Below are 27,334 nucleotides of genomic sequence, written 5' to 3'. Positions count from 1 at the left end.
ATATGAACTTGTATCATCATTATTTCGTTGTAGATGGCCTACTGACAATGGATCATCATCACATCAACAAGAGGTCGCCTAGTTTTCAACCAACTGAAATACATGTGGACATAACTATTTAAAAAAATGGCCTATGTTCATTTTTATGGAAAATAACCTTTTTGTTAATAATTATAATATTGCAAAGAATCAATTTGATTGAACTGATACTTTGTCCAATCAATTGTAGGCCTATATATAACATTATAGTGCATATTAAACTGATTTTGTATTAATAAAAAAGTTTACACTTAGCTTGCTGCTGTTCCGTTTACGTGCTAACTAGTCGGTAGTTGGGTTACGATTTTGAGGGCGAAAAGAGAGATGCTACATAAACAGATATCATATAATATCAATTAATAACAATCAATCAATAAAGAGATATAATCAACAACAATCAATCAATAATCAATAATCAATCAATCAATAAAGAGATATAATGATATCATCAATAAATATTAGCATTTGGTGGTGTGGGGGCGACTGATGATCCTCGAGATAGGTAATTCACTTATAGGCATACTGACACTTCAATCCACCGGTGATTTAATGTGTTACAGTCTATTTTGCATCCTACTCACAAAAGCCTGGTACCCACTAGAACGTAACGCAAGGACGTAAAGGCAACGCAAGCGTTTTAACCAATGACAAGCGAAGTTATAGACAGTTAGCAATCACAAGCGAATAAGCCATCGCTTGTGATTGGTCAATTCACTTGCGTTGCGTTACGTCCTTGCGTTGCGTTGCTAGTGGGAACCACGCTTTAGGACGTAACGCAAGGACGTAAACGCAATGCAAGCGTGTTGACCAATGACAAGTGACAGTTCAAATAATCCATCGCGTCTAGTATTCTAATATCAGGGAGGAGGTATACATCCCTGCTAATACGTTTAAGGCTATACGAATAATATTAACATAATTCGATATTCATTAAAATCTACTTGTAAATTAAATATTTAAGTAGACTTTTGCAAGTCTTTGGCTGCCTCTGCGACCTCTGACGTCATCCCCAGGGATGCTTCTGTGACCTCTGAAGCCATCCCCAGGGATGCTTCTGCGACCTCTCTCTTCAGTGTTACCAGTAATGGCAGTGTCCGTACATTGCCTGCAGTTATCCTCTTCATCTAATCCACAGAATGAAACAATACATGTGACCCGCATCTATTGAGAGTAAATGACACTGTATTAACATTTTACGGTACCATGATCATTTTAAAGCGTGGTTCCCACTAGCGACGCAACACAAGGACGTAACACAACGCAAGTGAATTGACCAATCAGTTTACGTCCTTGCGTTACGTTCTAGTGGGAACCAAGCTTTACCATGTACATCATTGCGTTGCGTCTAGGAATTTAAATCACAATCACTGGTCAACTTCAATTGCGTTGTGCCTAAAGGCGAATTTACACAGACGAGCGGTAAGTAACGGTAATAAAAATATAGAATCTATGTTATTCCTAAAGCTTGATTCCCACTAGCGACGCAACCTAACGCAACCTACACAACGTCAGAAAATATCCTTCCAATAATTGTGTTTGCCCCCCGCCTGCGTGAAATCAAACCTGCGATTTTTGCAGCATTGTTGCGTCGTTGGTTCCCACTTGTGATTACGCAATACATCATTTTGCGTCACAATACGTCACTTTGCGTCACAATACGTCGCTGCGTTGGGTTCTAGGTGGGAACCACGCTTTATGACCATTTACACACAACGCGATGATAGATCAGCAGGATAGATACAGATTCTACATTGGACACGCTACGCGATTTTCTCCACTTACCGTTACCGCTCGTCTGTGTAAATTGGCCTTACGTTGTTGCTCTGCTGGGGAACAAAGCGTTAAACTCATCCTTGTGCCAGTGGCATAACGCTTGAGGCTCCAGGTTTAGGAACCCTAAGTGGCCCTCCAACGCTGTGGGCCGTTTTAGCCTTTTCGACATAATTATTACAAAATGCCTGTTTTTCCCCTCTCAATTGACTCTTCCCCTGAGCCTTCATAAGCTCCGTGGCCCATGCGTTTAGCTAGTGAGCGCTCATAGCCGTTACGTCATTGTAGGCCTACCTTGTGCGATGTCGAATTCACCATAAAGTTTAAATCAATAAAATAAAATACAGAAACGGTCATAAGATAATTTTCTGGTCAAAACAGGTAAAACATTAAGAATTTGGGGGAAAAAGTACAAGGTCGTTAAACCTATTCACACACAAAAACTTATTTTCATGATGACTAAACTGGCTTAATTAATCCATTAAGTATTATTATTGGTGACATAATCATCTACTTAATAAAGGAGACTAGGACGGTACTATGGGTATAGGAAAGAAAGTGGGTGGTATAGTCGGTGTCATTACATTTATAGTATATATTATGTCATTGTTATATTGTCGTCTTATACAATTTCTAAATAAAGAAGCAACCGCAGCTGGTGATAAAGGGGGAATGTATATTATTATTATTATTATTATTATTATTATTATTATTATTTCCTAATGACTATAATGGTATTCCATGGATTTCCCCAATTTATTCATTTTATTGACTTCTTTTTTAAATACTTGACCACATAATACCTATACACGTGTTCATTGCAACGTCATAATTATATCGCACGATACTTTGGTCAAATATAATAACCTCGCATTTTAATTCCATTACAAAATTACCAGTTTTTACTCAGGGTACCCGAGTCTAGGACTCTCTCATCTTCTCCTCCATCCGACACTATTGAGTAAAAAGTGCGATTTATAAAGTACTACTCCTCCCTTATTCGTTGTAGTATTGAGCTGGGATTTGGCATGAATATACTTCAGGGACATTTCCTCAAAGCTATAGAGCCGGATTTTAAAATATCAAACCGAATGCAGCCATATCACGTCTCGAAGATGTTACCGTATAGCCGTATTTGGTAGCGAGGTTATTGATGTGTATGTGACGTTACATCCGGTCTTATGACGTCATTACAGCTTTTTTTGCTGCTGTACTCCGAGTATCGCACATTCGTACTTGTTCTAAATATGAATGTTCACCAAATCACAACAGAAGGAGAAAATGATGTCATATTATTGTATCTCTTAAAGTACTGTGGTATTTTTCTCCGTTTATGTTATGCCTACGAAATTAGCCTCATTGTATAGGCCTACTTCACAAGGCATAATTACTTTTGTGCTACTTCCGTTTGCTAGTGTATCTGGGGTATGCGACTAATTAGCAAGATTACGTCAAAACTACTCAACGGATTTGGCAACATTGTCACTATATCAGGGGCGCAGCCAGTGGGGGGGGGGGGGGTCACGGGGGTCCTGACCCCCCTTTTTTTTAGAAAAAATAAATAAAAAACATGAGACAACAATACAGATCAAATCATCCTGGAGATACTGTGGAAGATTACTACCGAGCAGTATTACCAAATCAACTTCTTGATTACAAACCGAGTTAAAAACCCGTTTTTCTGCCGATAACAGGCCATGCTTTAAAATATTTGGCGTAGCACCCGAGTCTATAGTGAAGTGTAATGTTGAAGAAGTCTTCAAGGAACTTGAATTTGGTACGATGATCTGCCAAGACACGAACATCTTCATTCCGAGCTTCAGTGATGGAAGCGACTGTGTAAAATTAGCGGATCCAGATGTGTTCCCGAATGTGCGTGCACTTCTTCTAATCGCGTAGGCCTATGCCCGTAACGTCTGAGTTTTTCGACTTTATGGAGAACGAAAACCTGTTTGGGAAATCACATGTCTTATGAGCAGCTTTTGGGATTGTGCCTCATGAACATACACTTTAACATGAACATTAATACAGAGAATGTCATTCGCGAATTCTGTCTCCAAGCCAAGAAGAATGTATGTTCCAAACTTATGTTTAAAGATGCATCACGCGATGTCAAGAGCGCCGTTATAGTAACTAACGTAAAATGTATGATAATAATTTAGAAGTTAGTTATTACAATTATGTATAAGCTATCACCTATACTATACATTCGAACAAAATAGGTATATTTTTAAACAAAATATTGTATGTACTGGGTATGATAAGCGTCTCACATACACACGGAGCCAAGATAGCTTCTTGGACTTGCACAGTGTATGAACTCTAACCTTACGGTTCTCATTTAATAATATCACTCCCTCCATGCTATCATTCTAATTTCTTTTTTCAAACTTTTGCATCTCTACGTTCATTTCATGCAACTTTTGTATTGGTGAAAAGGGAGGAATTCAAATAATTCCTCCTCTGAGTTTACAGCCTCTCTACACAAATTAACAAACAAGCAAGAAAAAAGGTGTTTGTCTGTGGCAGCCTGGAATATAAAAATGTTCTGTAATGAAAATGAGAGTTGTTTTTTGTTTTCTTTGTTTCAGTTTTTTAGTGTTAACATTGTCATATTTGTGTGTGCGTAAACCGATTCAAATGATCTAGATTGCCCTAGACCGCCAAAGCTTCCAGGGGGCGAAGCCCCCTGGACCCCAACCGGGGGCCCTTGGCGGCCCCCTGGCCCCCAGCCCATGGTTGCTCACTTCGCTCGCAAAATACTCACATATTGGTTGACCCCCCCTTTAATTCTTTGCTGGCTGCGCCCCTGTATATAGACATAGTCCAGCGGAAGACTCGTCGTTTTTAACGGTACTTTAGCTACTTAATAGTTTTTCTAAATTCATATCAAATCTTAAATTTACTATCTTCAAAACCGGAAATCATACATTTTGGAGGTTATATTTTGGAGTCATATCTCATCATTCGAGAATTGAAAAAAAAAACCGTATCGCATGTAATCATGGCGTGGTACGTGCGCTTATAATAATTATGATTGGAAATTGAAAAAAATAATGGCTAAAGCTAGCTAGATTCATTTCCATTAGGACTTCTCAGCGGAATTGACGAAGGACCAACATTAGCGAGTTGACCAATGACAAGTAACAGTTTGAATAATTCATCGTGTGTGATTGGTCACATCACTTGCGTTGTTGCGCTTACGTCCTTATAGCGTGATTCCCACTAGCGACGCAACACAAGGACGTAACGCAACGCAAGTGAATTGACCAATCACAAGCGATGGCTTATTCGCTTGTGAATTGCTAACTTTCTATAACTTCGTTTGTCATTGGTTAAAACGCTTGCGTTGCGTTTACGTCCTTGCGTTACGTTCTAGTGGGAACCAAGCTTTATGAACAAACCTTTTTATAAATTCCGAAGGGTGCGCATTCGGATCAAATTCACGATTCTGGATACGTTTTCACTTGTTACCTGGCGGTGTTTTACGATTTTATTATCATATGTTATTATGGTCTCATCTCTAATAAAGTTTTCTTAGGCCCTATACGTGAATTTGGACCTCGCTCAAAAATGTTTTCTGAAAACTGAGACGAGACAGTTTTTATACACTTAAATCAACGTTCCGCAAACTGTGGTCCAAATTTGGGCCGCGGGGTAGCTTGATGAAAAAACAAAAAAAAAACGATATTTCAGCTACGTAAGCGCCTTTATTTTAACAACACGGTTTGATCTGGCCGAAAAATGTTCAAATCGATATTCGATTTCGATATCGCGATGCAATGTAAATGATGTAAAAAAATGTGTCGTGTACATTATGACTAAATAAAAGGGAAAAACCTGGGCTGCGTTGATTTTTTTTTCGGTGGATCATCAGCACAATTTACCCTCCAAACATTACGAATGCAATTTCCGGGGACATAATAAATAGGTCCATACTAAATATTCCCCGACCAGTGGGCCTGAGGTGGCGGCAGACTCTCAAGTGCCACTAAAGATTCGGTCGCAATGTGTAAAATCTTGCGTTTTCTCTTCAGTTGTAAAATACGTCATAAGTCATGCTGAAACGACAATGCAAATTTGAATTGTTCTTTCAGCTCTGAGGCCCCGTCACGTGGCAGACCCCACCCTAATACATCATTCACTATCAAATACTTTTTAAAAGGTCACACCACATCTTACAATAAGCGACTGTAAACATGTTTTGTCCGATTTTATTTGTTCATAGAACCACCAAGCAACCCGTTACATTTTGCATATTTTCTTGTTCAACCAGGATCTAGTACCTGCAATACCTCACCTCAAAATTCTACTGCGTGGGATTATTGTTTAATTTTAAAAAGAAACGTTTAAATGTCATTAAGAAAAGTACAGAAGTGTGGCCTTTTCACGCCAACCACAATTACGAATTCTACACGTCGACCCGGTCAAGCATTTTCATCAATCATTCATCACAATAGTACAACCAGAATTATAGTTGCAATACAATGTGTACCCGCCAAGTTTGTTTACTTTACACCTGTGCACATGTAGAGAAACAAAAAGGGTGTAGGCCTTAACATTTTAAGTATTTGTGTCATACTATATCGAAAAACAATACGCGTGGGCTTTAGTTTTCCTAAATAATAAAATAGGCCTAGTAGTATACACCCTACAAATAAAAAGGGAAATTTATAAAATGACAAAACTTAATCTTCTAAGTATAGCAATAAAGTAAACAATATCGAGGGAATAAAGTGCACACTTCGGTACAATTTGTGTCTGTTCACCAAAAGGGGTTTTCACATAATTGAAGCTCTTGTGAGGCTATCACTCGACTGTTTGGTGCTCATGTTAGAAATACATTCTTAAAAACATTAAATTAAGCAAATTACTGTATAAAGTTTACTGTGAACGTGTGTTTATATAATAATGTAACTATCGATCTATAAGAAATCTTACTTGAATTTCATACTAACTGAACTAACCAAGGGAATCTGGCCTTGCTGTATGGGCGGCCATTATGGCCATAATAGTAAAAACATGTCAAAAACAACGAAGGTTTAAAAAATCAACGAACTAAAAAAACTACAAAGGAAAATAAAAATCAAAACATTTTGCTTTGTAGTTTTTTTAGACATTGTTCTTTGTTTTAATTTTTGTATTATTATGGCTCTAATGGCCGCCCATATTGTTGTACGGTAACTTACGCTGTCGTGTATTCCTTTATAGAGAAACGTAAACGCATCTAACGAAAAACGTTTTTCATTCGAGGCAGGCGATTCTTCAAAACGCATAGTTTGCTCAACAGGACACCTGTAAAAAACGTAAATACATTCACAAATTATTTTTGATGCCCACAATCCATTATTCATCCAATCTTTATTTAGCCCTCAAAATCGAAATATATTTAAAAAGACAGGTGGAAATCTGAAGCAAGTAAGAAAAAGCAATTAAAATCGCTGTAACTCGGTTCCTTTAACACCGATTAATTGTGCGAGACACACCCCCACCCCCTATAAACTTATTCTCCCCTCGAACCCTTTCCCGGAAGTATAGGCTTACTGAAGCTCCTATCATCCTAAACACAATAAATCACAATAGCCTGTGACAATTATTGTGGTTATTATTCCTTTAACACCGATTAATTGTGTGAGACCCCCTCACCACAAGAAAATCGCCAGAAATATCCAAAAAATCACAATCATAGAAAAAAAACCTATATCTACTGAACGTAAATCTTTATACAGTTTTAGCTCTGTAATATAAAATGTGTTTCAGCATTATTTAGATTTCAACACAATATAAATTTTCAATATCATATTTTCTATAATCTGTTAACCTCAGACTTTGTAATATCATTTAAATATCCATTGTTATATGCAATAAAAGTGGGCTTCCCCCACTAAAGAGTAAAAAAAACAGTGGAAGGGAAAGGTGAGAGGGTTTCAACGAACGAACTTTTTTCCGGAAGTATAGGCTTACTAAAGCTCCTGTCATCCTTTCAATTTAAACACAATAAATCACAATAGCCTGTGACAATTGTTGTGGTTATAGTAATTACATTGTCATATTCAATAACAATCGTGGTGAATAGTAAATAAAAGGATCCGTAACAAATGGAGATATATTCAAAATGACATTTAACAAGTGGCCTACCCGGAAGTTCAAACGAACGAATGCATTTCTGTCCCATTTTCAAATTATGGTAGGCCTAAATAGTTTTATAACTCATGACGCTGTTACCCTGGACCCATTTCCCTCCCCTCCAACCCCGGCCTTGTAAATATCTTGATCACGACGGGATTCAAAATGACATTTAGCAAGGAGGCCCGGAAGTTCGAACAAACGCGCGCACTATTACCTCTGTCCAATTTTCAAAATATGGTAGGCCTAAATAGTTTTATAACTAACTAGCCTAGCTTATGACGTTTTTACACTGTACCCCTTCCCTCTGCCATGGGCCCTGTAAACATCCTGGTTATACTAGGCTTTGCTATCATACCCGTTATCAAGGAAAACATATTCTCCATCTGATACATTTACTTGGCCGTCTAAAGCGTATGCTTTGCATTTCTCTACTTTTATGAAAACGTTTTCTTCATTTGCCACAATGGAGACAAAAAGGCGTTGGTTTAAGGAGACATCGGTTTGAGGATATTGATCATTGTATGTGCCATCAGTATATAGAGCCATGGATGCGGCAACGTCAAAAACCCCTTGAACCGCAAATGACGTCTCCACAGAATCTGGATTCAACGTAATGTCGTTATTGTAGGTCACCTCAGACTTGCACATCGCCTAAAAAAACAGAATTACGAGTTCTTTTATACAATCCTTCATTATACACTAAACCCTCCCATTGTGAGACGGGAAAGTTGTAATCTTAGGCGAATAATGAAATGTAGACCGTACGGGTTACACGAGAATATTATAAGGTGAAAACAGTTCTTTTTTTTGTTAAATAATTTATTGTTCGAGATAATGAGATCCCGCACCGTGTCCAACACGCGTCTCCACCTATCTCATAAAATGAAATTAAAAATGTCAAACAGATTATGTTTCTTTCATGACCAAATTGCCGTCTTTCAGCCCAAAGGCGTAGTTTATGTCTTAGGAGTGTCTCGTGTTTACTATGTCTATTATAACGCCCTTAAAACGGATCATATATTGTAATTTTATTATCTGTACCTCCGACGATGACCTGTTTGAAAGTACTTCACTCCCATAATATTTTTAAACACTCACTCTAATTTCGAACTTATGTTTTCTTCTTGATACACTTAATCCAGATGAAAGTGGACGAATTTTATCTCTAACTGTATTTCTGACTGTTAACTTTCCATTCTTTTTCTGAAATACACACAATGTTTGTTTGTTTACTTATTTGATTTCACTTAAATAAAACATAGAATATAAAGTAATAATGAAGTATAGGCAGTACTTAATGTATAACCAATGACATAAGCCGATTTTCGGATAGGCATCTAAACTGTGTCCAGTATTATGGTACATACCACGAATACAGCATCATTAACCTTACATGACACAGGCATCACGTGTGATACGCATGCGACACTGTATCACGGAATTTTCCAATGATATAGCCTACAGACATTGTCATATGTGGATAGACAAGGACTCAACTAAAACATCAAAGGACGAATTAATAATATCGTACCGTCGTACGGTATCGCATCAACCAATCGATCGATCAATCGGTCAATCGATCGATCGATTGATCGATCGTTCATTGTACATTTACCTTAATTACGGAACCACATTCTTCAAAGCGCGTTCGCACCACAAAGTGAGTTTCGTTAAAGCTGTTACCGCGACAATTTGGATCGTGCAGCATGAATTTGCGTGCAGGTGTGGAACCGACATAGACACGTGGTATAAAAATGGACATCTCGTCAGGATCGCATACTACTGTTGGTTCAGTTGGAGCATCTAACGAAGAGTCTGGATATGAAAAATAAACATTGTAATACCTAATGAGATATACATGTGTACCAGTAGCGTAACGCAGAGGCCCGAGGCCCCTGGTTTAGAAACCCCAAGTCACTTGGTGGCCCTCCAACGCTGGAGGCCTCAGGCGTTCTTAGCCCTTTTCGACATACTGTAATGCCTCTGGGCCGGCACTGCACAGGGACTCATAAGCCCAGGGGCCCCATGTAAACTCAGGGGCCTCTGGGTTGTTTAACCAGTGAGCGCTCATAGCCGTTACGCCACTGGTTTGCCAGGCCCGTAGCCAGGGGGGGTTTTTATGGTTCGGGCGAACCCCCCCTTTACAGCGAACCCCCCTTAACCGACTGCGAACCCCCATCCCCGACATGCCCAATACCTCACCCTCACCTCCGAAAACCGTCCAAATACGTGCCCCACAGTACAAAAAGTTGTTCGTAAATTAAAATATTCGTAAACTCGTTCGGAATAACTCATACAGTACCTTCTTCCCTGTATGAGCGTACTTCGAGCGATATAGTCTGTAAATTTCTAAGAGTTGCAAATGAATTGCCGATTTTAACCTGAAAAATAAATGTTTGGTCCCTGCATTCAACATGATATTGACGCGTCTCACAGCGAGCTGGGGGACGAACGATTCGTACAAAGAACACCGCCAGAGACAACTGCGTACCAATTGTTTAGATCACTGGCAGTCAGGCAGCATGCATAAAGTATATAGCCTTCCGACATACATCAGTATTTATGTGTGGCTATGAAGTATAATGTGTCATAGAGGATTATAGTGAATATTAATATTTTACACTATAATATCTATGGTATCATGTACTGTAGTTCACATTATGGCATATCCGATTATTTTTTTCTAGACCACCAGCCGATACGTACTCAAATGTATCAATATCACCTATTTACATTGGCATATTTAATTTCCTCAACAAATTTCTGTAAATAAATATTATAGATAGAGCTGTAATAAGAATTGCATTTTCCTTCACCCAGTGTGCTTTTTTCGGGGCTTCTCCTAGACGTACGTTCGCATTGAACTTGAACGCAAAACAAAATATCGAGTAAATGATCTAACAATCGGCGGTTCCGCACAGAGCACGCGCATCTAACATACGGCAACAAATGTTATCGTTTAAATAGTCCACGAGTCCAAGTACGATCGTTTTGCTCATTGGTAGAATGCTGCATGAGAGTGTCTTTTCCGGCCATCTAGGGGTGTCATTTAACAAAATTTGCTTCGCCTCAGGCCCCACCCCAGGGGGGGGGGTGGTAGGTATGGGGGTGGGGTGACCCAAATACTTAGTGTGCGAACCCCCCCTTGACAGATCCTGACTACGGCCCTGTTTGCTACCTGTTTTGAACAACCATCCTGCTCCGGTGCTCCCTAGATCTTGGGCACAGGGTCCAAATGACCCGGCGACTACTGCCCCTTCTTCCAGCTCGATTAGCAGTGATTGCTTATCCGGCATAACAATGCCAGGAGTAGCGAATCTCAGCCTAGTAGCATTCCCGTCTTTAACAAACTCCACTTCGTCCTCTTCTGAACTGTCTACCTCTGCTAGTACGTCACCCGTCAGAGATTTTATGTAGATTTTCTTTGAATATAAAGGCCTCTGTACCTGTTGAAGAAGGAATATTTTATGTATATTTTATGTAGATTTTCTTTGAATATAAGGCCGTTAAAATTTGATAAACGTGCGCATATCCACTGCCTCTCAAATTAATATATAGATGTGGCAGAAATGATTAATGTTAGTAAGTGAAACATGTGTGACGACGACGTAATACATTCTAATATTTTCTCACCCACCACAAAAGTAGTTATCAATCGAGTTGGTGCACGGATGGTTGTGGACAGTATTGTGGAAAAGGCGTTTCAAATGCGTTAAAGGTCAATTTACACAGACGAGCGGAAACGGTAAGCGGAAACCCGCTTTATTATATAGCTTGTCCCACGTATGAGCGGAAACCACCCGTTCGCTCCGCGTATTTTGTGTAAATGGTCATAAGGATGGACATAAGAATACCATTAATTCTATATTTCTATTACCATTACCGCTCGTCTGTGTAAATTGGTATTTAAGTGGCAAAAACAGACTACCATTACTACACTATAGGATGTGTTATATATTTGTTAATGGAACTTAAAGGCGGGCTGGAATTGATGATAATAGTAAAACTGAACTAAATTACATTTGAAAAAATTGTTATTGTAGGTTGATTTTTTTCATAGAATTTGTTTTAATATAATGACTCAGCCCATCAGGCAACCACCCACGTTTAAATTCAATTAAAAGAACCAATGTAATATAAGTCTCATAGGGTAATTTTAGCATTGTATTTTCAAGCACAGTGTACCACCCTGGGTATCAATCCCGCACTACTAGTTTTTGTTATGATGATTTATAAGTTGATTTAACTTACATTTGTAGAGTAATAAATGTGCCATTCGCTTAGGGTCGGTGACACCGATTGTCCTGGAATTGGATGTGAAGACAAAGGCGACGGTTCAGGGCGGCTAACTATACTTTGAGGGGAGTCTACAAAATTAAAAATGCAATAAATTATGAACAAAAATATGGACAGAGAATATAAAACAAGGTTTCGCCATTCATTTATACAATAAAGAAGGCTTTACTGATGATAAATAACAAGTAATTGACAGAGTTACAGCTATAGGCGATACATAGGCCTATATTGTAACTTATAATGTGATGAGAAAAACGGAAGTTTCATTATGAATATATCTTTTGATGTAAGAGAATATGAACATTTAAAGTATCTGGATATGCCAGAGGTCTCTCCTGACAAGGCTAAATCAAAATTCTCCATACCGTTTACAGACTTCTAGTTATCCGGCTACTCATGGCTTTATTTTCAGCCTGATTTGCATGATTATCTCATAAAATACATTGTTTAATCCAGCAAGGTCGCCTTGAACTCCCCTGAGGACAAGCCAACCCTCCAAATTTGCAGGGCTGAGCTTGGTCCGGATAACCCAGGTGGTAGTACTCAAAAAAGCCATTAAGGGTCGTTAAGGCATGATTAATGACCCCAAAAGATGACAAGTTATCCGGATACTTGCTGTTCATAAACGGGCCCAAAGTCTCATTGGGGGTAAAGCGTGGTTCCCACTAGAACGCAACACAACGACGTGTCGACGCAAAGTGCTGTATTGCGTAATCACAAGTGGGAACTGACGACGCAATAGTGATGCAAACATCGCATGTTTGATTTCACGCAGGCAGGGGCAAATACAATTATTAGAAGGGCATTTTCTTACGTTAAGTAGATTGCGTTACGTTGCGTCGCTAGTGAGAACCAAGCTTAATGCTTGGTTTCCACTAGGACGCAACGCAAGGACATAATGCAACGCAAAGTGATTTCTCCAATCTCAAGCGATGAATTATTCTAACAGTCGCGTGTGATTGGTAAAGCGTGGTTCCCACTAGAACGCAACGCAACGACGTATTGACGCAAGGTGTTGTATTGCTTAAGCTTGGTTCCCATTAGAGCGTAACGCAAGGACGTAAACGCAACGCAACCAATGACAAGCGAAGTTATAGACAGTTAGCAATCACAAGCGAATAAGCCATCGTGTGATTGGTCAATTCACTTGCGTTGCGTTACGTCCTTGTGTTGCGTCGCTAGTGGGAACCACGCTTTTGGGAGTGGAGTTGAACGAGTCGTGAATTACAAGATTGAATCAAGGACCTTGGGATTGGAAGTCGAGTACGTTAACTATTTTACTAAGCTACCGTATTACACTTTCACCTGACGTGACGTAAATTAAATTATCAATTAACAAGTTCACAAAGGTGATATGACTCCATAAGTTTGACAAAAGCTGTCACAATATACTCAATAAATATTAATTAACAGTACCACACACAAACAATAAATACTACTGTTTAGTGTAAGTACTGTATAAATCTTCCTAAATGAAAAATGTCACGTATAATCACATACCCATGACGACCACTTTAAAACAGCTTTGTTCACTTGACACCCTATAAAATATAACAACAATTACAACATAATACCTGATTATACGTTTTAAATAACCCATGGTCTTCTGTCGCTACTTCCTAAGTTCATCGTAGAGCATTAGGATACCCCTTTATTTTTCAAATCAATATTATATACAAAGGTGAAGGTAAATAGGATCAAAAAGAGGTCTGTATTCATTTGTAATATCTTTGTTCCATAATCACAGTAATAACAATAATGATATATTTCTTAATTAGTAAAATGGGTTTCATTTAGTGGTTAAATTCAGATAAAAGATACAAAAGTTTACCATATTGAGTAAAGATTTTCAAAGTTACACGGTATTCAATGTTGCCATTACGTAAATTTATAAATATAGATATTATATATTGATCTGAACATGTTTAACTCGTTTTTATTTAAACCAATATATTATTTTCATAACAGGAATAACGTATAGTTTCTAGTAGCGGTAGTATATACGTAAAGCTTGGTTCCCACTAGCGACGCAACGTAACGCAACCTACGCAACGTAAGAAAATGCCGTTCCAATAATTGTGTTTGCCCCCGCCTGCGTGAAATCAAACCTTCAATTCTTGCAGAACTGTGAACACTTGTGATTACGCAATATATCACTTTGCCTCAATACGTCACTGCGTTGCGTTCTAGTGGGAACCAAGCTTAAGCAGTTTAATATTTTAGGTGTAAATCAATGTGTACTTCGTGTTGCTTTTGATTTATATGATAACACTGAACATGTCATAAATGTAATGATTATTTTAGTATTGTTTTTTTTTTTAAAGATTTAAAAAAGATAAACATTTTTCCATCCCAAAAGCCCTACTATGGCTGGTTAACCTAAAATCTCTTACACCGGTTTAATATTTTGCAACAACCTGCATTTAGATATAATATAAAGAATATTAAGTTTTAAAATAATTTTGTCAAGATACTGATTTAGCCAATCTCTTATGTTTTTGCTGTTGTTTTTGTTTATTTCCTTTAATATGTTAACTTCACTGATATGTATTAAATAATAATTCTGGTTGTATTCATTCTACTCATTGCAATATATAACATTGAATTGAGAGTAAATTACATATACAAATTGCACAATAATAAAAAAAAACAGTTAAAAACATTAAAATCTCTGAACATCAAAAAGTAAAAACATTTACATCTCTGAAGATCAAACAGTTAAAAACATTAAAATCTCTGAAGATCAGACAGTTAAAAACATTAAAATCTCTAAACATCAATAAGTCTTGCTATTTCAGTGTTATTGTTCGATGTATTTATTAGTATGGGGCAAACCTTTGAGGTAAATAAAGAAAGAATGAATCTTTCAAAACAATTTATATCGGAAGTGATGCAAAGGTGAAGACAAATAGGATAAAAAATACCTCTGTATTACTCAACTATTGGTTCCATAACCACAATAATAACAATACTGTAAATGATTTATTTCTTATTTAGTGGTTAAAATCCATACCGGAAACGTTACCGTATTGAGTAAAGATTTCGAAGTTACACGTATTCAATAAATGTTGCCATTACGTAAATTTATAAACAGATATTATATATTGATCTAAAAATGTTTAAATTGTTTTTACCCATTGTTGTCAGAGGCATAATAGCATACAGTCTCCTCTCCTGTTTCTGATGGGGTCCAATTCAATTCAATGAAGAACTTTGAGGGGTCTTCCGATGATTGCATCAGGTTTGATCGTCTCATGCCAAGTGGCGTAACTGTATCAATACTTACGATTCTTATAAGAAAAAAGGAAGACAGTTTAAAGCCCTGTCTACACTATCAAACTTTATGAAAAAAAAATGTGATGTGCCCATAACACTCTTTTTGTCAAACTACTTTGATAGTGTAGACAGAGCAAAAAGATATATTCTCCCCCCTAAACATTGTTTTTTAATATGCCATTTAAATGTCACATAATACCGTAGATCGATATTCAACAAAATTACCTGAAAAAAATTAAACGTTTCTGTTGTCTTTTTATAAATGAAATACTTTTTTTTTAAATATTTTTTTCCTTTTTTCTAGTTTTTTCTTTATTTATTTTTTTACTGTAAAAAATCGAAATTAAGTTAGGGCTAAGGTTACTTTCGTTGCATTTGGTATTACGTATAATTATCCTAAAATGGTCTTGATAATCCATATTTTTCAGCAAATCATTTTTCCAATAGCTAGGGCCCTTTGTAACCCTGTTTTAATTGATATTGCTAGCTTGATAATCTGTTAGTATTGCTGGCCTAATATCTCATAATATTTCATTGTAATCAACAATATTTTTAAAGGTAAACAAGTAATCTACGAATGAGGGTACGTTTATTGTAAATACATAATATAAAAATAACGCTTAAAAAAGAACGACGTTTCGACTCCAAGTAATCCAGTCTTCTATAAATTTGGGTATGTTTTCTACGCCAAGTAAATTGATTTGTAATTCTCCATGCATCTTTTAACATCAATTTGTTCATAAAATGCTTAACTGTAAACACAGATGTGTCTTTTCTATCAGCACTATTTTTTGGTCACAACTTCTATCAAGTACGCAATTGATATCATTGATCGATTCATTTATTTATAAAAACATTGTGTTTATTTAGATGTACGGTAGCTGACCCATATGCTCCGCCTCATATCCTTAAAGGGGTCGTTAAAGAAATAAATATTTTCAATTGTTGTCATACTAACCTGACACCAGCTGTTTCACTGAATGCTTCGATTCTAGCAGTGTATAGTTCGTTCGTCTGAATCACTTCACACAATGGCGAACTGACCTGTATTTGCCGACAAGGCAGTTCTAAAGAGAAAGAAAATGTATTGATTTCGTTAATTCATGGATTTGCATGATGGTTAAAGCTTGGTTCCCACTAGCGACGCAACGTAACGCATTCTACTCAACCCTTCCAATCGTTGCGTTCGTCCCCGCATGCGTGAAATCAAATGTTAGCAGCACTATTGCGTCGTCGTTCCACACTTTTGATTACGCAATACAGCACTTTGGGTTGCGTTTTAGTGGGAACCACGCTTGATGAAGTTTGTTATAATATTAGTTTATCAGCAACTTTGCTACTCAATTTTAAAATAAAACTTTCCAAACACTATACAAATGTGTCATTTTATTCAACCTTTACCGAATAAAAATAGGTGGAATTACCTAATGGGTAAACATATATAAGGAACTGTAGAGGTATCATGCTTAATGGTATTGTTGAAGTTTTGTTGGCAAAATCTTCGATCATAACAGAAACCCCATACCATCCGGGAGATTTACCAGCCGACGAAAATGTTATTTCGCATCGATTCTAAAGAAAATCAAAATTGTTTTCTTCATCTTGTTATCACAGTCATCATCATCATAATAATTATCATCAACATTGACATCATCATTATTGGTATCGTATAGTCTTTGCTACCATCACCAACGTCGTCGACCGTCATCATCATATATCATCATCATCGTCGTCGTCGTCGTCGTTGTCGTCATCATCATCATCATTATCATCATCATCCTCATCATCATCATCATCATCATCATCATTCTTCTTTTTTCTTCATCATCTTCATCATCATCATGATAATCATCATTATCATCATCATCGTCTTCTTCATCATCATCATATGGTATAATTTTTAATCATCGTCATTATTATTTCTATATCCTTTTTGCTGATCACTGGTCACTGATCATCGATCGGGAACCATGGCTTACTTCATCGATCAGTGAATCTGATGTGATAGGCCCACACACTTGGGTATGACTGACGTCTGCTTTTTCTGGACATTCATTGGAGTTTTTCACGGCCCATCGACACCGCACTACGTCTTTATCAGCGTCTAAAGCTATAACATTAAATAATAATTAATTACGTCTAAAGATTGTGAAAAAATCATTAAGGTTATATTGCATGATAATGCATATAACCTAATTACTAATTGCTATGCAGCGAAATAAAAAAACACATTTTTAAAGCCAAAGATCGAAATAAAACTATTTCTGTCAGGACTTACTTGGTATTCTTATTTTGCTTGTGCAACCGGCTTGTACCCGAATGATTGGTAGCATAGTGGTTGCAGGCGACGAGTTCGTTCCGTTTCGAACGTCTAAGTCAACAGAACTAACCATCTTATAATAGTTGGCTTGTCCATAGTTCTCCAGCCGAATCCAATTGCTGCCCATGTGTGTGCGCGACAAAAACTGAAATCTATAATTATTAGAAATGTTTTTTTTTTTCTGATCAATAAAACAATCACTGTTATTAAATATATTTGATACATTTAATTTACACTGTAAACATAGTGTTTAGATCTTGTACCCACTTTTCCCACATGTTTAGCTTTTAAACACGTAGTTACACGTGTTTATAGCTGCATGTTGTTTTCCTCCACTCGTGACTGCGATAAAAAAACAATGATAAGATATGGAAAATGAATTATTTATTTATTTATTTATTTATTAAAATATTGGTCACAAAGATTTGAGCATTACAGTATGGTTATAAATAAATGTTAATATTTCTATCTAAATTATTTTTTCAACAAAATATCCATAAATAACTAGAACTGCTTTAATTATATACAAATACTTTTTTAATTATTTATATACTGCTTTTCTTTTGTTTCCAAATGTCTAATGTGTGACGAAACTTCAACAATCATCACTGGCAATATAATTTGTATGCGATTGTTTATGTTTTTTTTTCAAATTGATTTTTATTTTCTGTTATCTTGTTTTGTATATGTTTTGAAATATAAAAAAAATGAATAAAAATACTCAAAAGAAAAAAAAGGAAAAGTACGGAAGCTTCAAGGTAAAGTGATTGGCACTAAGAAGCTTCCGTAGAAAGGTATACAATACTTACGTAAGATTGAACTTGTTACGCTCATATGCATATTCATAACTTCCTATGCCGGTTGTCCAATCTTCGTCCGTCGCCTCTCCTTCGTCACTGAAGTCCGTGCAGTTGAATTTCAGCGGCTCCGCATATATTACAGTCTCATTCACGCAGGTTTTGCACAGTAGACACCCTTCTCCGTTTAGCTCCTGCCCGGGTCGTTCACATTTAAACCCAGAAGCCGGTTCATAGGACCGTCTCCAAGAGACCCTCCATGAAACGATCAACTTTATAAAACGATGAATGTTTAATAACTTCAATCCAATTCAATTCATTCATTCATACATAATGGTATATTTATTAAAAATAATCTGAAGTACAATTAAACGCAAACAACAATAGATTTAACGCAGCCGTACACATTTAGATTTTCATACAAACACAGTAACATCCTCCATCTAGCAGCAAACATTGGGTAACAGCATAAGCTTTGGTAGGCGGAGGGGTGTGGGGTGGATGATTTGTTGGCATTAGTAACTTAACTAACTTGTCTTACCTTACTTGGATCGGCTGGAGATACTGCCCATCTTAAAGAGCCACCACGATAATGAGACGCTATTACTGTACTAAACATCATCGCAATCAATAAAAGTGCCATAATGCCTATCTTAGATCGAGTAATAGACATTGCTTTTTTAGACAGAATGTTATCAAAATCTTTACAAAACGGTTCGAGATCGTGTCTATATAGAAACAAACGTACGTTGCTTTTATACAACAATCACTGGACCTCATGTTGTGGACCACAACCTTATGTTGTAGACCTCATATGGTGGATCATTTGCAATAACTCACGGTTTATTCGAATTGGAAACATGTATATATCAATTTCATAAACGAATTCGTTAATCAAAGAGGTACATTTTCAGATTCTCAGCATCAATTGTAGTTAAGTGATTTGAAAGCAATAACAATATATATACAAACTACAATATTGTTACCAATCAGATTAGCCCTAAATAAGTAGGCCTACAGTTCATATTCCAAATCGAAACTTTCATATTTGAGTAAAACATTATAATTTCTGATATTTGATATATAAATATATATATATATTTTTTAGAGATATAATACAGTAAATCATAATCATATGATAATATGTATATCATAATCATAATAATAATATGGTAGCAATACGACATCACCGTGTCCATGGGCACATCACATTTTGTCACATATTGATAGAGTGTGTACAGAGTTTAATCCACACACTATCAATCTGTCGTTTTGCTTTCTACTGAAAAATTATGTTCTGTGGAAAATTATTTCACATAACAATACAAGCTACTGTTCACACTTTAAATTTTAAATTTGAAATATTGAAAACTGTAAATTTTGGTGATTTAGAAATAAAAAAGTGTCTTTCTTGTCGATCATCCACCCAACGGACAATGAATTCTGTATTCTAATTCTTTCTATCTACTTCACCACACAATAACCCGATTTGAGGCCTGTTGTCTGGCGGAGTTGGATTTGGATAGCCGAGTGGTTAGGACACTTGACTGTCGTACAGATAGACCCGGGTTCAATACCCGACAACTCCCAGTTCACTCAGCTGTAAAGTGAGTACCTGGTTGAAAATACTAGGGAGAAAAAAGGCGGCGTGGAAAGGAACTGGCCACCCTACCACATAATGCCGAGGCTTAGTACAATGAGCTTCTAACAGCTCATTCCCCTACGTTCAGAGAACACGGGACTCACCTTTACCTTTTTGTCTGGCGGTACCATGTAAGCTGTTGGGAACAATGGTAAGATCGTGGAAAAAAAACTAAAAGTCTTCATTACTGTTTTTGTATGGATATGATTAATGAATATTCATGCTTGTGACGTTTCATAAAGGGTCCCCAACTTATGTACAAAAAGAAATATCGCCTCCTGGACATATAATTTTCACTTTCACCAAAAATTCGTAATTTGATGGGAACAAGTCAACCGGAAGCCCTAATGGTTGGAAGTCAATGTTTGGTTTTGGTTTAATCGGCCTATTCAAAAGTGAATAAATATTAAAACCACAAAATGGCCTGTAATTTAATTTTTTTTTTTAAATCTTGATTTCATGCTTTGGACGACATCAAAACATTCTTTAATACAAATCCTACATTTTCATAAATCCACAAACAAACAATATACGCCTACATTTTTTGGAATAACACGATAGAATCTATGTTATTTCTTATGACCGTTTTATACAAAACGCGGGACGGACGACAGGCGGATTAGCCCGGCTGACATTAGTCAGGTGATCCACACTAGGTGAATAAAATGTTGTGATTGTAGGAAATCCTGTAATGCCTATTATATATTGGTTAAATTACACAGGCGAGCTGTCACGGTACGGGCGGAAAAACTGCGAACTTGTCCCACAAATAATACGTATCAATCCTGAATGGGTTTCCGCTCAGGCCCGTCGTCCGTTCCGAGTTTTGTGTAAAATTGTCATAAGAAAGAACATAGATTCTATATTGTATCGCTTACCGTTACTGCTTGTCTGTGTACATTGGGATAAGAGGTACCATGTTTAAACATGTACAAACTATTTTGTCCATGGTTTAGACGAAGATTTCTTTCATACATTTAATATAATGAATGTATCATTGTTCTCATGGGACAACACATCATTCACACGAATGGTATAACACCTGCAGCCTGTGTGGCAGCAGATCCCGGAATTAGGCCTATCACATTCATCAAGTTTGTAGACCTTTACCCACACGAATACGGTTTTGGATTTGACTCAATATGCGTGTCATTGCGGAGGCTTTAAAAACATTCCTGAGCAATCATCCATAGGTTTCAGTTTCTATGAAATTAGTTATGAACAAGTAACTGGACCGACCCTGGGAGAAGCTTGCTTAATATGATGTGTACCTTTTGCGAACACGCCCTTGCTCAGCCCTACATATTGGATGGGATATGTTTCAAGGTCACAGATTATCTGACACAATAATGGAGTCATGACTGTGTTTGTTGTATCCGGGTGAGCGACAGTACAACAATGACTCAACCACATATCTTGGTCATGTTATCTCCTTGGATGTATGTGATGAGTTCGATATAAAGCGGCAATACAGATCTATCTTTGTGTGTCCGAGCCAACTCCTTGGTCAGAAAATTTAGTATGTGTTCTATCAATGTGAAATGTGTTTTATTTAGAACGTATTGTGTAAATATGTATTGTGCTACATTATGGTGCAACTATAATCAGGGTACCTTGCGATCTCTCCATGTATGCTATAATAATGGTTTAAGAATGTTGTTGCAAAGGCCTCGACATTGCAGTGCCAGCCTTATGTTTACGGAATGTAGAATTCCTTCTTTTTATGAATTGTTAAGAAAATCAATATATGGCCTGATGGGTAGACTAAATGCAAGCGAAAATGTTTTAGTCTCAACTATTATAAGCAGATTCCGAAATAAAAGATTGAATGAATGAATGAATTGTCCTCCTGACATTTTTTTTTCATTTTTGTTTGTGGCAATATGCCATTTTAATGTAACATAATTGAAAATGATTTAGGCCTATCTTAAAATAAAGTCAACAAGTCTTGCGGCACTTTGTTTTTTTTTTAAATTTATTTATTTATTCGGGTATAAAACTTACAACAAGTAGCCACAGGGCTAAAAACGAAAAAACGTTCCATTTACAAAATTACTGTACAATTTACTTATATAACAATAAAAAGGATGTAATAAAATGAAATAAAAGGTACAACAACATTGCTCTGTCTCTTTGGCTCTATGAACTATGTTTAGCATATCAATTATTGTAGGGATGGGTGAATTTTTAAATCTTTCGGTTCTCGGTGTGTATTGTTGATATTTGACCTTGTCATTTCTTCGGAGCACACGAGGAACTACGGATAGGGGGAGCAAATAACTGAACTTGTCCGAGTTCGACAGCTTCTTGCCAAAAGTCAGTACTAGATTATCACGCCTGACTTTTAGCAAAGGTAAATTAAAAAATTCTAGGCCTAAAGCTAATTTATATGAATTGTAATGTGAGGCCAAGAATAATTTTTAGGCCCTTTTTTAAACCCTTTCAATAAGTTGGGTATGAAGTTGTGTAATGGCACCATGCCATACAGGGCAGGCGTACAATATAGGGCGAATTTAACTCAAATAAATACATTTCATATCGTCAACGGGGGCATTAGCCCTACGTAAAATACAGAGTGTATATAACCTACGGGAAGCCTTTGTAATTATTTCGTTTCGTTAACATGTGAATTCCACCTCAAGTCGTCTTGGATCAAAACTCCTAATAGCTTAATATGCTTCACAACCTGAAGTTCAGTGCAACTAAAGCTCGAGTCCCACGATCGGGTTTTTTCTTCCGTCTTCCAAAGGGACTTGTATTGATTGATAGGACGTCAGGAGAAGAGTGTTGCAATCCCACAGTCATTTCTTCACTTGGTCACTAATGACCTACTTTTTGAATAGAATGTCATAAGCTTGCAATTTAGGGACAATCTTTGTATATTGTAGGTATTCAAGGATTGACCTTGTCAACCATTGTGTAAATACTTTCTCTGCTCTCTGCTTTGCTGTTCTATTTATCATTTAGAATTCAATTGTGATATTGTATTCTTAATACAAATCAAAATGGATTTAGTGTTACTTTCGAAAGTTTTGATAATTTTGTATATGGTAAGAGAACTAAATAAACGCAAGCAGAAGAAAAAACGATTGCAAAAGAAACGCAGTGTGTGGGTGAAAACATGGATACAGCGGCAAAAATCCCATGGAGCATACCATGATTTAATAAAGGAACTGGAAGTAGAAGACATAGAAAAATATAATAATTTTATCTATAATTATATATAAATATATAATATATTATGACTTTTAATAACACTTTATAATCTTTGTATTCCATTCAACTCCTAACTAAAGTTATTTCAGGTATCTATAATCAAAAACTATATTATATCTCTCTGCTACAATATTCAGATGTTGATCCCTACCAAGCCAAATTCCTGCCCATCTGATTGGCTATTGGTGTAAAAAACTGGTGTCAGTTTCGTTAATAATAGGACATGCACTAAAACTTATAAGTCACTATTTTCTCTCTTTTATACACAAGGGAGCAGTTAAAATAATAGATTTGACCCTAAAGGTGACTGGAAACAGGCACTTTCCATCAATCAATACAGTGTCCCTTTGGAAGACTGAAGAAAAAACCCGATCGTGGGACTCGAGCTTAAGAGAGAAGCTAGAAGGCGGTAACTCCCTTAACAACAAATTAATCCTCATTATACTGCATTTCTTGGGATTGGGGATCATATTGCTAACTTGGCACCAATTAGTCACATCGTCCAGGCTTGATTGCATAGATTGCTGTTTCCTATATTTAACAGATTCTCCATTCTTAAGAGCGGTTGACTACAAATATCGACCTATTTCATTAAAAAGTGGCCAAATGCCAAAAAATGGATTTTCTTCATACTTTGGTAATTAATCACACTGTAGGTTAATATAACAAAACTGAAATATTTTTGAAAAAAAATAAATGGTTGCCATGGTAACAGGTGTGTGATTTTTTTTAAAAATAATGTGTTAAACACATACAAACATTATCCTTAAAATTCAAATTAACTAATTTAGTTTCAAAGAAGGGACACAGACCAATGCTATCAAGTTGTTTGATAGACTTGCACACTAGACTAATGAAAGTGGTCTATTCTGTTGGCAAGGGAAAGATCAAGAGACACCTCAACATCTTGTGATTAAGTTCTTGACATGGCCACAAGTTTGAGCATTGAAGTAGTGAAGGGAAAAACGGGCTACAAGCAACAAAATACAGTACATGGGATATGAGAGGTCTACACTAAGTACATTTTTGGGTATCTATATGAAAATTGGATTTTTTACCACAAGTAAAAACACCCCTATTGAAAATAAATGGTACGGTCCATTCCCGACAAACAATTTTTTTGCTTTCAGCTTAGTTTATAAATCTTTCATCATCTTGTATTAAAAGTTAAATTAAATTTCAACCATCCGTGTAAGAGTTATTGAAATCAACATTTACCTTATTTGACAGTGAAATAATAGGAACAATTACAAGAAAATGCTGTAATTTTTAAAATGGCCGTTACTATGGCAACAAGATACAGATATCAAAAATAATTTTATCTGTGCATGTTTCAACCAAACCTCTTTCATTGTGCAAATTTTAAAGAAAATCTATTTTTTGACTTGGCCACCTTTAGGTCGATATTTATAGACAACTGCTCATTTAACAATGTTGCATTTAACCGTTTCTTTTGTCTTTTTAAGTGTGCGTTTTTTATTAAAACTTCAACATGGCCTATTTATTAATAAATAATTCATTAAGTCTGATTTCATTTTTCATGTTCTGGGGAATAATATCTTTAAGCTGACAATTTGGCGGACTTGGCTTGCCATAGTGGGACATGACCGAAAATAGCGAAATAAAATGCATTTATTGGCTACAGTAATTATATGTTATGGCGATAGAGCTGGTCACATTCAAAACTATAAAAAGTAGGCATCCGCAGTAAATACAGCGCACTAACACAGTAAATATGGTAAAATACAATGTTTTTAGCGTACCCGATTCTCAGTGCTACCTTCACATAACTACAATATTTGCACAGTATTATATTATAGCAATAGTATCGTTTTGATTAAGCTTTTTGCTTATTTTATTTTGCATCTCCTTTGAGATCCAGCCACTGATGCCCACAGCATTGTCATTTTTTCAGTAATTGCCTTTAGATTAGTAATATATTTGTTTATGGAGGCACATATTTGTTTATAGACGCACTGCACCACATGATACAAATGAAATTGTTAATACCATACCTCCATGGTAACATTATTCAATATTCATGTAAAGTTAGATGAAAAGTTAGATTATAGTCTATGATACCGTATCTGGACAACTAGCCCCTAGGACAAGTATCACCCGGACAACTACCCCCTGGACAAGTATCACCCGGACAACTACCCCCTGGACAAGTATCACCCGGACAACTACCCCCTGGACAAGTATCACCCGGACAACTACCTCCTGGACAAGTATCACCCGGACAACTACCCCCTGGACAAGTACCACCCGGACAACTTGCCCCTAGGACAAGTATCACCCGGACAACTACCCCCTGTACAAGTACCACCCGGACAACTAGCCCCTAGGACAATTACCCCATAGTACAACCCCCCTTAGGACAACTTAAGACATATTATCCCCAGGACAACTACGATTGGCAACCAATTAACAAGCTGCTTCTTTTAGTGCCAATTGTAAATCAAATTGTGTGTGAGGATGTGACTACATATGGGCGGTGTATACCACATACATTTTACAATATTTGACGTGAAATTATTAGCATATTCTTATATCGACGGATGTACCTAAGATTTGTAGTCTGTTCTGTAACAACTGTAGCGATATTTTTTTTAAACATTTCAGGACAAACCATGTAGGCCTATGTATGACATAACCCGAAAATTATTTCTTCATTTGGCATGTTTCCATAATAGGCATATAGATATTTGTGAACCATGTCGAATTTGAGAAAAAAAAATTGATTTTCTAATCGTCTAATGGAATTAATGAATTAATATTGTAGGCTTTTTTAAAAATCTAAAGTAAAATTAGGATGTTCTTTGCTTTAGAATACGAATTGGAAAATAAAATAAGCAGAAATGTTCAAGTTAAACATAAACACATCATCGGTATAATTATTCTTTAGGTCGTAAACACGTCCTGTTGGGTGGGGAGAACATTTTAAAAGTTTCTCTATATGAAGTACCAGTATTTGCAGCCAAACCAATATTCCATATTACCGGACTTGCAGTAAACGTATAATGTAATTAAATAGCATGACATAATCTCTTACGGTAAAACATTTGTTTTGGAACAGAAAAGAGAGAACAAAAAGCGGGCCAATTTTATCGATAGTAAGGGACTGATCACAAAATATTATTTTATATAATTTTCGATTGACTGGTGCAGTTAGGAAAACTATATGTTCCTAGATTTCTATATGGCATCTTCATGTCACGCAAGAATAAAATAAGCCCACCCTTTTTATATTTTCAAAATTGGAATATGTTTTAAGATAATTTGGAGCGTTATCGATATTCGTTTATGTCATACTGACGAATACGCATATTAAAAATAATAATAATTAAACGATCGTTTAATAGTGCGTACTATTGCACGCCATGTGACCCACAATCGTCCAATCAAATGACAGGAATTTATTTAGGTGTTATATAATAATTAATAATTTGTTTTCAGTTTAGCTAGATCAAAGTGTAATGTGATTTATTATTAGGAAAAAGGCAAAAGTACTAGAGGGATAGTTTTACTAGGAGATAGTTGTCCTAGAGGGTAGTTGTCGTAGTGGAGTTGTCCTAGAGGGTAGTTGTCCTAGGTAGTAGTTGTACTAGGGGGTAGTTGTCCTAGAGGGTAGGTGTCCTAGTGGAGTTGTCCTAGGGGGGTAGTTTTCCAAAGGGTTTAGTTGTCCTAGGTAACAATTGTCCTATGGGGTAATTTTCCAGGAAAAGAAACAACGAATCAGAAATATTCATTCTTAGTCTTTTTTATTATTAATTTATTAAATATAATGTATATATAATAATTATAAAATAATGATTTTTAAAAATCTGTAATATATATAGTCCTAAT

The 27,334-nt window shown here is 36.4% G+C and overlaps 1 protein-coding gene across 1 annotated transcript; it reads right to left on the bottom strand.

Moving 5' to 3' along the window:
• Positions 1-15: 15 nt before the first annotated feature.
• LOC140049909 (uncharacterized) lies at positions 16-19,365 on the bottom strand. Its single transcript, XM_072094866.1, has 16 exons — positions 19,169-19,365; positions 18,640-18,899; positions 17,789-17,982; positions 17,490-17,620; positions 16,935-17,082; positions 16,469-16,577; positions 15,369-15,524; positions 13,735-13,775; positions 12,190-12,305; positions 11,117-11,384; positions 9,554-9,753; positions 9,037-9,141; positions 8,294-8,589; positions 6,999-7,104; positions 787-1,200; positions 16-626 (listed from the first exon to the last, which is right to left on the bottom strand). The coding sequence occupies exons 1-15, from the start codon at positions 19,298-19,300 to the stop codon at positions 988-990; spliced, it is 2,475 nt and encodes an 824-aa protein (XP_071950967.1). The 5' UTR covers positions 19,301-19,365; the 3' UTR covers positions 16-626; positions 787-987.
• Between the last annotated feature and the right edge of the window lie 7,969 nt (positions 19,366-27,334).

The sequence above is a fragment of the Antedon mediterranea genome, chromosome 1 (assembly GCF_964355755.1).
Source record: "Antedon mediterranea chromosome 1, ecAntMedi1.1, whole genome shotgun sequence".
Lineage (NCBI taxonomy): Eukaryota > Metazoa > Echinodermata > Crinoidea > Comatulida > Antedonidae > Antedon > Antedon mediterranea.
The sequence above is the reverse complement of the archived record's forward strand: the minus strand, read 5'-3'. Positions and strand labels throughout refer to the sequence as shown.